Source organism: Cavia porcellus, unplaced genomic scaffold (genome assembly GCF_034190915.1).
Source record: "Cavia porcellus strain 051 isolate PalLab524CR breed Dunkin Hartley unplaced genomic scaffold, mCavPor4.1 scaffold_9, whole genome shotgun sequence".
In the NCBI taxonomy this organism is placed as follows: Eukaryota; Metazoa; Chordata; class Mammalia; order Rodentia; family Caviidae; genus Cavia; species Cavia porcellus.
In genome coordinates this window covers 6,132,650-6,145,415 of record NW_026947492.1, presented here as the reverse complement: position 1 = coordinate 6,145,415, position 12,766 = coordinate 6,132,650, and the positions used below count along the sequence as shown (strand labels likewise).

At 39.7% G+C, this 12,766-nt stretch overlaps 1 protein-coding gene across 1 annotated transcript in view; it reads left to right on the top strand.

Moving 5' to 3' along the window:
* Positions 1 to 12,766, top strand: part of Zw10 (zw10 kinetochore protein) — a 44,009-nt gene that overhangs the window by 20,957 nt on the left and 10,286 nt on the right. Inside the window, exons 9-11 of the mRNA XM_003472820.5 lie at positions 359 to 541; positions 6,529 to 6,767; positions 10,783 to 10,854. Coding sequence (XP_003472868.2) covers positions 359 to 541; positions 6,529 to 6,767; positions 10,783 to 10,854 — 494 coding nt within the window. The remainder of the gene's footprint in view (positions 1 to 358; positions 542 to 6,528; positions 6,768 to 10,782; positions 10,855 to 12,766) is intronic.

Genomic DNA, 12,766 nt, shown 5'->3' with positions numbered 1-12,766 from the left:
TGGAATATATGGACAACTAACCTTTTGTATCCATCGATCTAGCATTTTTGGTTTCAACCAGCTGCAGACTGAAAATATTCAGAAAAATATTTGTATTTCTATTGTAAATATTTTTCTGTCTTAGTATTCATTAAGCCATATAGCACAAGCAACTATTTATACAGCATTTACAGTACATTAAGTATCATGAGTAAAGAAAGGTTATGGCGGGTGTGTGTAGGTTGTCTGCAAATATTACACTTTTTATGTTTTGAGCATCCATAGATTTTAGAATCTGAGGAGGACCTGGTTCCGATCCCTTACACATACTGAAAGGTGATAGTATATAATTCTTTTAAAAAATATTTTGCTCTTTCAGATCATAGAGTCCACTGAAGAATTTGAAAATGCCCTAAAGGCAATGAGGTTTCTAAAAGGAGACACTACTGATTTGCTGAAATATGCTCGTAATATCAACTCTCATTTCGCTACTAAGAAGTGCCAAGATGTGATTGTGGCAGCCAGAACCCTAATGACCTCCGAGATTCACAACACTGTGAAGGTAACGGGTTAGCGCACTGTGTCGAGGAAGCAGCTCGTGTTTGAGACATACAGTGAAGAAGAAGGGGGCTGACAGTCTGGAGAGCAGGTTACTGACCTCCTGACCGCTGGCCCTGGCCTCTTGGAAGTGGGCTTTCTGGGCGCATTGGCTCTGCCTGTAACCCTGGCGACTCTAGAGGCCAGGCCACAGAGATGGTCAGTTTGAGTTTAGGCTGGCAGTGTAGGAAGATGCTCTCAAATACGAGCAGCTTCAGAAGGGCCAGGCTGCAGCTCAGCTCTAGAACACTCGTTATACGATGAGGCCTTGAAGCCAATCTCAAAAGAAAATAAAAGAAAAGAAAAGTGATCCTGATGTTTATGTCTTCCATTGGGTATTGTGAGATCTGTCAGTTACTGGACTTGAAAGCATAGTATGAATTCTAGAAATTTACAGAAATGTAATAGAATTAAAATTACATACTTTTTTTCCCCTCCGAGACAGGGTCTTGTTACGTAGTTCACACTGGCCTTGAACTTTGTATGTAGAGCAGGCTGACCTTGCCACAATCCTCCTGCCTCAGCCTCCAGTGCTGGGATTACAGGTGTGCGCCACCACACCCAGTTTACATTTAAAATTAGACAGTCAATTGTTTTCATCTTTACTTTTTGAGCTTTTAGTACACAATGTCGTGATATATAAACCTGTACTTTATAGAATCCAGAGTGTATTGTAGTGTACAAGTATTGACTTAATCTTACAGGCTAATAGAGGGACTGGCTTTGAAATTAAAATAATAGCTAAACAAAAAGATCGGGTATACATAATTACTTGCAAGGATAGTAGATAGTAATACTGAGGGTCATTTACTCCTTTGACCTTAGACAATTTATTTTTATATCTTGCATACATAAAATAATAGTTGGTAAATACAAGATATTACTTGAAGTAAAGCAGTGTCCCCTTAACAGAAGGTTCTCCAGGCCTTTTTATGCTGTCACAGAAGGAACTGGCTTCTTTCTTAACCCCTTTTTCTGCCATGTCCTGTTTTCTTCATGTTACTGTATCCATTTCAACAAAATACTTAATTAGTTGTTTGAAGTATACAGATACTAGCACATTTTGAGGTGATTTTGAATTATTATGAGAATGGATATTCAGTCCCATAAATACAGTTCATGGGTGGTTTCTTTGAACATAAATATCACATTTCTTCTTTATCAAACTATTTTTTGGTAGTTAGGCTAGCCTCGCACTCACTATGTAGTCGAGGCTGGCCTCAAACTCACCGCGGTCCTCCTGTCTCAGCCTCCTGAGTGCTGGGATTACAGATGTGCACATCGCGCATGGCAACTTAATGATAGCACCCTTCTTTCCAAAAACCAGTGGCTCCCTGTCTCATTCAGAGGATGACCCAGTGGCCTTCCAGCGGCCTGCAAGGCCTGTGCCCTGTGTCCTGTCACCTCCCCTCTCCTGTCGCGACCTGTCACTCTTCTCGAGGTCCCGGGACTGACTGCTGACCCTGGAGTGGCCTTGGGACGTGTGGCTATAAACACCCACAGGACTTACCGTATTAAAGTGCTTCCTGACCACTTTTAAGAAAGTTGCTCTCTCCCTTTTCCTTCTTTATTATTCTTTAGAGTACCAAACAGCATTTTATATGAATTATTTATTTACTTTTTGCACTGTAAGAAGTAAGCTCCCTGCAGAGCAGGGTCTTTGCTTTGTTCCCTGACTTCTTCTGGGCTGTGTCCAGCACCTAGAAAATCCCGGCACATCCTCCTCTGTATTTACTGCGCAGCTGGTTGGAAACCTTGGTAAACGGATTAATCCATATCTCAGTTACCTCTGTGATAGTTCCTTGATGTAAACAGTGTTATTGCTGAATAGCTCTGGAACTCTGGGCTTAGTCCCTTTTCTACACAGTACTGGGGATTACACCCAGGGCCTTTGCATTACGCTACATCCTAGCCTTTTTTGTTCTGAGACAGAGTCTTGCTGGATTTCCTAACGGACTCAAATTTATGTTCCTCCTGTCTCGGCCTCCCAGAGTCCTGGGATTGTGTCCCTGTGTTGGCAAGCCTGTGTGTAGTGTAACCTTTTATCTGATGGAAGTTTGTTTCCTTCTTCTGGGAGATACTGACCTAGATAACCTCTGAGCTCCCCACTCAGTTCTGCTTTTTGTCCCGAGGACTGAAATCCTCATGCAGCTTCCTTTTGGTCCGGTTTCTCAGGAGCAGTATGGTTGACATTTTAGGCCAGATAATTCGTGCCGTGTGGGCTATCATGTGGGATGTTCGTTTAGCAGCATCCTTGACCTCTGTTGTCAGTTTGTTGGATGGCGGTGCTCCCTTCTCTAATTGTGACAACTAGAAGTAAAGCCAGACATGGCTACAGGGTCCTGGTTGAAGGTGACTGCTCTGGATTCTAACCTGTTCTTTCTCCTGGCATCCAGGTCCTGGAATGGGACCTGCTAACCTGCTCACCTTTGAAAAGCTCTTTTTTTCTAAAAACCATTTTTAACCTAATTACTTTCCATAAATTCTAAAAGATCTAAATTCTAAAACATTTTCCTATATGACTATTTTCTCAAATTTGTGGTTTGTTGTTTTTATAGTTTTGGGTTGTGAAATAATTTAGTAATGGCACTCTTGTTTGTTAAACATCAAACTAAAAACTTTAGTCTGATTACAATAGGATACTGTGTTTTAAAGGCAGCACAGCGTGGCAGGGGGTGGAGCTCAGGGGCAGGGCACCCGCCTGGGAAGTGTGAGGTCCTGGGTTTGATTCGCGTACCAAAAAACAACAACAAAAAAATAAAAACAAGTACAAAAAACCTCACACAACGTTTCCAAGACCTGTATGGCTAGCAGGCAAACAGCATAGTGTTTTTCTTAAGTGACAGCTTTCCTGTCCAGCCTTTCAGGGCCACACAGCCATTGCTCCCAGCAGTACTGGGAGCGGGCTGTGAGGTCCTGATTAGTTCGAGACGACCACTGCTGAAGATGTTTTGCAGTGCTCGGAGTCTTCCCTCATGAGGGGCAGTTTTTAAATTCTTGGATTTAGAAATCAAGAATAGTGTGTGCTTTATACTACCAACCGAAGCACATGAAGAGCATGAACCCAAAGCCCCAGAGAAACCCTCGGGGGACCTGAGACCTGGAATATGTCCAGGCCTGACTTCTGCAACATCACAGAAGAAGGAGAAGCTACTAAAAAGTAGCAACTGAAGTAGCTCCATAGTGAGCCCTGTTCATATGGCTAAAAACTAGGTATTTTTTCCCAAAGATAACATTATTTATAGCCTTAGTGCCAATAGAGCAGTTCTTCATTTTATTATTATTACTATTATTTTTGAGACAGGGTTTTAGTGTATTGCTCAGGCTGGCAGCAGTCTCCTGCCTTGGCCTCCCAAGTGCTGCAATTACAGGTGTGTGTCACCATATCTGGCCAAGAGAGCAGTCCTGTAGTGTAACAAATGGCTGAGGTACGTAAGTCGAAAGTTAATCTTTCTCTGTCCCCTTTCTGTGCCTTCCTGTCTTCTCCGCTCTTTTCCCATCTCCCTCTTCCTCCTCCTCTTTCTGTATTACTGAGGGTTGAGCCCAGGGTCTCATGCATTCTGGGAAAGGGCTCTAGCACTAAGTTGCACCCTCAGTCCTTGGAATAATTTCTTTTTATTTATTTATTTAGTCTTTCTGACCCAGGGTCTCACTGCCGTTCAGCCTTGAGCTCACTTTTTAGCCCACACTGGTCTCAAACTTTCAACAATCCTTTTGCCTAAGCTTCTTGAGTGCTGGGATCCTTTTCATAATTTTATTTTGAGATAGAGTCTCTGTAAGCTGCCTGGAATGACCTTAAATTTGAGATCTTTCTGTCTCAGCCTCAGTAACTAGGATTACAGACATGCCACTATATTTGGTTAATAGACTTTTCTTCTTAATTTTATTTTGGGGGGAGGGGTGCTTTAAACAATTTATTTAACTGAAATGCCATACACTGACTTGCATTACCTTTGATACATCTTTCCCTTGTGATGATTTAGAGGATCTTCAGGCCAATGTAAATACTTCGTAAATGTTTGGCCATTGGGTACACAGCTGCACAAATATCAGCAGTATCTGTCAGCAGGAAGAATGCTGGACAGTAAAGACCTGACACAGTTAACTAGCTGCAGAGAGACTGCTCCAGAAGTTTGTTCCTGTGGTGTAAAGACAACACACACCTCCTGAAGTAAGAAAACCATCCTCACAACACAGGACGATTCTTTACTTTGAAGCGGGGCCTGGAGCTCTGGCCATTACTCAGGTGCTGAATGGCAGTGCTGCGGCCCGCCTAGGCCGTGATTCACAGGGAGCAGCTTCCAGCAGGTCAGGCTCCTTCTCCCTCTGGGCCTGCCAGGTTAGCGCTTTGGTTGAACCCACGTACCTTTCCCTGTGGCTTCCTTTTTTTTCCTGATCATTTTCCTTGACACATTTCAGGAAGCTGTCTCCACTTGGAGTGTTTAATGTGCCCAACATGCCCATTAATCTTTTTGGCAACCATCATGCCCTTAATTTGCTTGTTTACATCACTGCCAGCAGCACGCAGGGTAGCACTATAGATTCGTCCAGTTTTGCCATGGTGACTTTCGTGTGGCGTTCTGTTTTGAACAGTACCCATTCCTTTTGTACACTCGCATGTATGTGGCCAGAGAACTGCCCCAAGTTTTCTAACAGGCCTAGAGAACATATATGGGCTGCTTTCCTTGTTCCCTTTGTGTTCGTCATTTGGGCCAATTACTGGAAGGTGGTTCTGGTTGAAAGTCTAGGGTTCTCTTCTTATAAGAAAAAAAAGTTAAAATACAAACTACAGTAGCTCAGAGACAAATCTCTATGCTAAACCATGTAAAACTTAAGGCTTTGACTTGGTACATACCACTGTGAAGTTACGTTGGAACACAAGCAATTAACAAATCTGGGTCCAGTCCAAACAAGAAACGCTACGGATCCTTACATTCAGCTTCATTCATTTAGTCGCTGGTTCTGAACTCACTGTAACCCAGGCCGGCCTCAGATTCACAGCGACCTTCCTGCCTCCGCCTTTGGGTGCTGGGATTATGGGAGTACGCCACCACCCCTGGCTGGACTTGGGACATTTTCTGTCCTGTGCAGAGCAGAGCTCTTTATTCTTGCAGTGAGGGGAGGCGTCTTGCTCCCTCTGCCCGCTTAACTCTTTCTCTTGCCCTTGCTTTTTTATTTTGGTCCCTAAAGCATCTTGAAAACGCAAAGTTTAAAAGCCATTATTATGTAACTTATTCATTGGTTAAGTGATTTTGTTAAAAGTTAGTTTTAAAAAGTCACTGTTTTCAGACATAACTGCCTGGTGTTCTTTCATTTAGTCCCACAAAAGTCTAGGAAAGTTCATTCTACATAAATTTTAGGGAGAATATTTTGATTTGGGTTTGGAGGTTTTTTTATTTGTTTTTGATACAGGGACTCAGGGTGTTGAAGGCTGGCCTCGAACTCACCAGTCTTCCTGCTTCAGCCTCTGGAATGCTGGGATGCCAGGCGTGTGACACCATGCCTGCCAATTTTTTTTAAGAGGTCACTATTCCAGTTTGAGCAGGTTTTCTCTTAGACTAAGACTGCTATAGAATAATTTGTTCGATAATTACAAAAGATTATTAAAGGAACAAAAAATTACACTGGTCTGAGGAATCAAATGGTCTAAAAAGATGATTTTGAAGGTCTTTTCATTCATATGAAATCTTGGACAAGCTACACTGCTTTGCTGTTTCGAAGATTATGAGCTTTTGAAGGAGCTTCCCAGTAAAGGGAATTGCTTGTTTCTTATAATATGCTCTTACCTAAGACTGAGCTGTCATTAAGATAAAGCCGTGTCTACTCAGTTCTTTGAATTACTCTGTAGAACCACACCTGTAGCATCATGAATGCAGCCGTTGTCTCATACCCTGCTGTGTGCTTCCATCTGCATTATCCTGAAAGCGATGCTATTCTGTGTTTGCATCTTAGATTGTTCCTGATTCTAAGATAAAAGTCGCAGACTTGCCCAGTCCTGGCGAAGATGACAAGCTAGCAGTGCAGAAGGTGTCTACAGCTCTGTACGATGAAGCAGTGAGCTTACAGCCTGGCAGCACGTTGGACCAACATTCCTTTTCTTTGCCCGCGTGCCGTATCAGTGAATCAGTGAAGAAATTGATGGAGCTTGCCTATCAGACTTTGCTAGAAGCAACAACCAGTAGTGATCAGTGGTATGAACTCTGAGTTGTCTGAAAATGCCAGTGGCTCAGTTAAATGTTTTATCTGGCTAGGTACTTATTTAGAAAATCATCTGGAATTCTTTGGGTTTTCTTATCCTATAGCTAATATTTCTTTCTCAGGAGACAGTGCACAGAAATATCTATTGATCTCTTATTGATAACAGCATACAGTTGTTAGAGCAAAATACAAGAAATACTGTAGATTTACCGTACTTAATTTTTTTTTTATTTTAAAGAGCATAAAGTAAAAAAGCAAAACAAAACAGAACAGAACAAAGCAGAGCAGAGTAAAACAATTCAGATAACACAGGATTTCAGAACAAGACAGCAGGAAATCAGCAGTGGCTGCCATAATGTCCCTTGTTTTCTTCCAAATAGTTGTCCATCTCTTCACACACAATTAGTTAATACACATCAAAATAGTATAAAAGCAATCAGAACCCAAGAATGAGAGCCTTAAGGGCTCAGGACCAGACAATAATGGCTACCACAATGTCTCCTGTTTCCTTTAAAATAGCTGTCCAGACCTTCATACATACTGAAGTAAAATAAATTGAAAACAGACTAAAACCAGTCAAAACCAAGAATATAAGCATTATTGGACTCTGAAACAAAATGATAGGAAATCATCAGTGGCTACCATGATGTCTTGTTTTCTTCAATGTAGTTTTTTTATACTATCACACATAATAAAATCAACTCATAAATTCTTTAGGTGAAGTTCTAGGCATATATTAAGATATATCTATATATATATATATATATCTGTCTTTTGTGTTTTAGAGGGAAAAGCAAAGCAACAAATAACTATGACAGAGAGGCCAAAGCAATAATGTAGGCTTTCAAAACAGGGTGGTAGGAACATAACAAATTTTAGTGTTTTGCATAGTTTTCTTCAAAAGTCTTCCTTGAATTACCAGATACAGTCATGCAAAGTTGATCTGATCCTATGAATGTTAACTGTTTTGTTCTAAGCACTAATAGAATTAGTAGTACAATCATCTTAGTAATCTTAAGTGTATATATACAAATTTATCTTACTTCTTTTTCTTCCTTTCTCCTTTTCCGTGTCTGTTTTTTCTCTTTAAGCAAGTTTCATAATATTCATTGAAAAGTTTTTTTTTTGGCACTGGGGATCGAACTCACAACCTTGTGCTTGCCAGGCAGACACTAAATTCCCCAGGCCTCATTGAAGATTGTGTATCTTTCTTACTCTTTCAGTTTCTTACAGTAGGGAGACAGTATGATATTTACACAGTGAGTCTGATTTATTTCACTTATGAGTGTGGGCTCAAGTTGCTCCAATTTACCCATAAAAGCTTCAGTGTGGTCTTTCATTATAGCTGAGTAGTATTCTGTTGTATCAAAATACCATATCTTTTTTATCCATTCATGTGGGTTGTTTCCAAGATTTAGCTATTACAAATTGTGCTGCTGTAAACATGGGTGCACATATATCACTGTGCTATGATGTTTTTGGTTCTTCTGGGAATATGTCCAGAAGTAGAATAGCTGGTCAAATGGGATCTCCAATCCCAGCTTTGAAGGAACCTCCACACTGACCTCCACAGTGGTTGCTCAGTCTGTACTCCCACCAACAGTACAGAAGAGTTCGTTTTCCCTCCGCGGCCTCTCCAGCATTTGTTATTGGTGGTTTTCTTCATCCTGGCCATTCTTTCTGGAGTGAGATGGAATGTCAGTGTGGTCTTAATTTGCATTTCTCTAATGACCAATGGTGCTGAACATCTTTCGTGTATTTATTTGCCATTTGTATTTCTTTAGCTGAGAACTGTGTATTCATCTCAGATGCCCATTTTTGGATCGGGTCTTTGAATTTTGGGGATCTGATTTTTTTTTTAATCTTCATATGTTCTAGATAGAAGTCCTTTGTGTGAGGGACAGTTGACTAAGATTTTTTCCCCCCCATTTCATGGGTTTTCTTTTCACTCTGTTAGAGATTTCTTTTGACATGCAAAAACTTTTTAGTAAGACAAGATCCCAGTTGTTGATTCTGGGAATTATTTCCTGTGTAGTTTGATTTTTGTTCATGAATTCTCTGTTGACCCCTGTCTTCAAGATTTCTGCCTACTTTGTCTTCCAGCAGATTTAGTGCTTCTTTTTCAATATTTAGACCTTTGATCCATTTTGACTTTAGTTGAGTGCATGGTGATAATTTTTATTTTTTACTTTTTACTATAAAAATTGAATCAAGAAAGTTTATGTAAAGTACCTAGAAAATGATTAGTACTCAAATGTGAATTATTAATGGTGGTGGTGGTGATAATAGAAGCAGTTATACTATCTGCCCCAGCTTTTGAAATCCAGGTCCAATTTAATATTTAAAATGTTTACTTTTATTTCAGTCAGGCCGATGATACATACCTGTAATCTCAGCGCTCAGGAAACTGAGGCAAGAGAGTGTCCATGAATTTGAGGCCAGCCTGGGCTGCATAGTGAGTTTAGGGCCTAAACTGCAAAGCAAGACCCCGTCTCAACCAAAAGAATGAAAACTTATTTTTTAGACAGTAATAACATGTTAGGCCGCCGAAGGCAGAAGGAAAAGAAGAGAACGTACTGCAGGCCTGACTCCAGCTTGCAGGGTGACCTCTTCGCATTTACATTGTGCTCAGTGTGTCAAACTTTCTACCTCTCATACTAAATTTCTTTTTGTTTAATAGAATCCCTTTCTGCTCCTAGATTAGACTGAGGAGAAAATGGCAAGCCATTGCCCAAGTTGATTGTCAAACAAATTTACCAAAGCCTGTTTGATTTGAATCTGTGTTCAATGCTTAACTAAACAATTACTTTACTTAACAATTTCAGTTAAATTTGGCTTAATAATATCACATCTTCAGATCTGCAGCTTTTATCTTCACATGCAAATAAATCCTTCATTTGCTGTAGAAAGAATGCGTTTGCCAAGATACTTCATGGCTTTAGTGAATCATTATAAATCCATCCAGTTTTAATTATAAGTAGGAAGTAAATACACGCTTCCTTATAAAGGAAGTACGTACTCCTTTGGCACAATACATATAGGACTGATTGTTTCTCTACCTGGCATCCTCCTATAATATATCAGACCAGAAGTTAGAGATACAGAGCAGTATTTTAAAATTTACTAAGAAACAGATGCCAAACAGTATTTTTATGTACTAAATATTTATAGATGTTCATTTCACTAAAAAAAGGCTTTCAATATGCTAAATAAAAATACAACTCCATGATAATGCCTCCCTCCGCATTATCAAATGTCAAACAGCAACATGCAGCAGAACTAAAGTGAATTAATTCAGTCAGTTACGATATTTAGCAGCAATGGTGTTTTTGAGGGTAACAACCATGACTTATTTTCCTAAGTATTTATGGAATTCTCTGAGTTACTTAAGGTATATAGGTTAACCATAGAGATAAGCAAACATTAGATTTGCTCTTTTTAAGTGCATTTTAATAATAATTTTTAGGTGCTTTAGGACCAGATGTAAAGGGCAAAAAAATCGTGAGAGCTACATCTGTCCTAGAAAATGTTGATTCATCTCCTTGCATTTGGAAAGAAGGAGAAAAAGTGAAATCTGGAAGTCAGACTGACTCTAAAAGAACCCAGTGAGTGGCTTTGTTGATCCCTGCCCTTTGCACAGGGCCTCAGTGCCTCGGTGACATTTACTTGAGGCTTAGCTCCATTTAAGTGAAAGGATGCTCTGGATACTGGCGGAGCACAAATTGATAAATGGAGAAGAGGCTTTAGGTTGGATGCTGCTGTTCTGAAAATTACTAAAGGATCCGAGGTTTTTAGAACTGTGATTTAGTTAGTAAATATTGGTTGAAAATGTATTTCCATCTAGTTTAGTAATGTTTTCTAGCAGTGACCAAGGCAGGTTTTCTCTGCCACCATAATTTTAACTGATGACCTGCAGTAAAGATAGAGTTAATTAATTTTTTTTTTTTTTTGGCTTTCAGCTTCAGTATGTCCCTGTGCATTTCTCCTAAATCTTTGTTTTTCTTTTAGTGCTGTTCAACTTTTCTACTCAGTGAGGAATATCTTTCATCTGTTCCATGATGTTGTACCAACATATCATAAGTAAGTCCCACTGTATCTCACTTCTGTGTAACAACTGTACATCTAAACTGTAAAGTTAAAGCCAATGAGTTTATATTTTCACCAGAAACATTTTGGGTACTGAAATTTTAAAACCTTTAAAAAGTCGGGCATTTACACTTAAATTGATGAGTAATTTTACAGTATTCTTGCAATATAGCGGGTAACAGAAATTTTACTCAAAAAAACTTTACCTATTTTTAATACTTAGGCATTTTCTTTTTTGTCTTTTTCGTTTTTATCGGTACCAGGGATCGAACTCACGACTGCCTGCTTGCAAGGCAGGCGCTTATGCCGCTGAGCTAAATCCTCAGCCCCTACTTAGGCATTTTCAGAACCGTTTTCTTGGATAAAAAACCCAAAGAAACATCATTCCATGTTGCTGTCTAGGAAACATGCTTTTGTTTCCTCTTGGCATTTGTGGTTTTGCAGAAAAAATGCAGCTTACCTGTTAAGTATGATCAGCCGTTTTTCTTAGCATCATAAACTGTATTTATCAGATCTGTTATTCTGAAAAGTTACTCAACTCTAAGTTTCTCAATGTACTTTTATTCAAATTCAATGTTTTAAATACTTTTTAATAAGTGTTTTTAAGAGCTGGGCTTATAGCTCAGTGATACAGCACCTGCCTGGCAAGTATGAGGTCCAGAATTTGATTCCTAGTACCCCCACACCCCCTAAAGTGTTTTTAGTAATAGTTCAAGAAAGTATTTCACAGTCAAGGGACTATGCTTTCAAAGAAAACCAAAAAACAAAAACCCCCACAGTTTATTATCTGAAGTATCTTTTGTTCAGGTTTTTGAGCATTCAGGTATTTATGACTTAGCCCACTTGTTTTCATTGTAAAAGAGCTCATCAATTGTGGATTATTGTTATTTGTATTCTCTGTGCTGTGGGTTAAAATTCTTAATTCATAGGTCTGGGGTAAGAACCAGGCGTCTGTGTTGTTTAAAGTCCCACAGATGACTGATCGCAGCCTGGAATAAGGAGACCTGTCTCCGGGTGTTGCATATTGCAGCCTGATCCTCAGTCAGCAAAGTGGGAGGTGCCTGTTGAGGCATATAGTGGAAATACAAGTTAAGATTCCTTCCCAGGGGGCTGGGGCTTTAGCTCAGCGGCATAAGCACCTGCCTTGCAAGCAGGCAGTCGTGAGTTCGATCCCCGGTATCGATAAAAAGGAAAAAGACAAAAAAGGAAAAAGACAAAAAAAAAAAAAAAAAGATTCCTTCCCAGGCTGAACAGATAGATATGTATCCAAGAATTAAAGTAGTGGGTTTTTTTTTTTGAGATAGGGTCTTACTGTGTGGGTCAGGGTGGCTTTGTACTCACTATGTAGCCTAGGCTGGCCTTGAACTCGTAGCAATCCTCCTGCTTCAGCCTCTTGGAGTGCTGGGTGCCACTACAGCTGTCTCTAAAGCAGTGATTTTTATTTTATTTTATTTATTTATTTGTTTATTTTAAAGAGGGTAAAACCAAGGAAAATAAAGCAGAGTAAAGCAAAAAAAACAAAAACAAAAACAAAACAAAACAAAATAAAAACAAAACTATAAGCGATACAGGGCTTCAAAACCTTAAGAAATCAGCAATAGCTACCATTATGCTTTTTGTTATCTTCAAAATAGTTACAGATACCTTTAGACATAGTAAAAATCAAGCAGAACAGACTAGAATAGAAACAATAAAATCAAAGCAATGAATGCAATAAAGGACTTCAAAACAAGCCAGTAGGGAATCCTGAGCTGCTTGCATAGCATTTTTTGCTATCCTTGAAATAGCTGCTCCTGCCATTAGATTTAACATAAACAAAACAAAAGAGAATAAAACCCCACCCAAGAAGACAGTGAAAATGATGTGGTCTCCAGGCGGGGACCCCCTCCTGGTGAGGCCTGGTTCT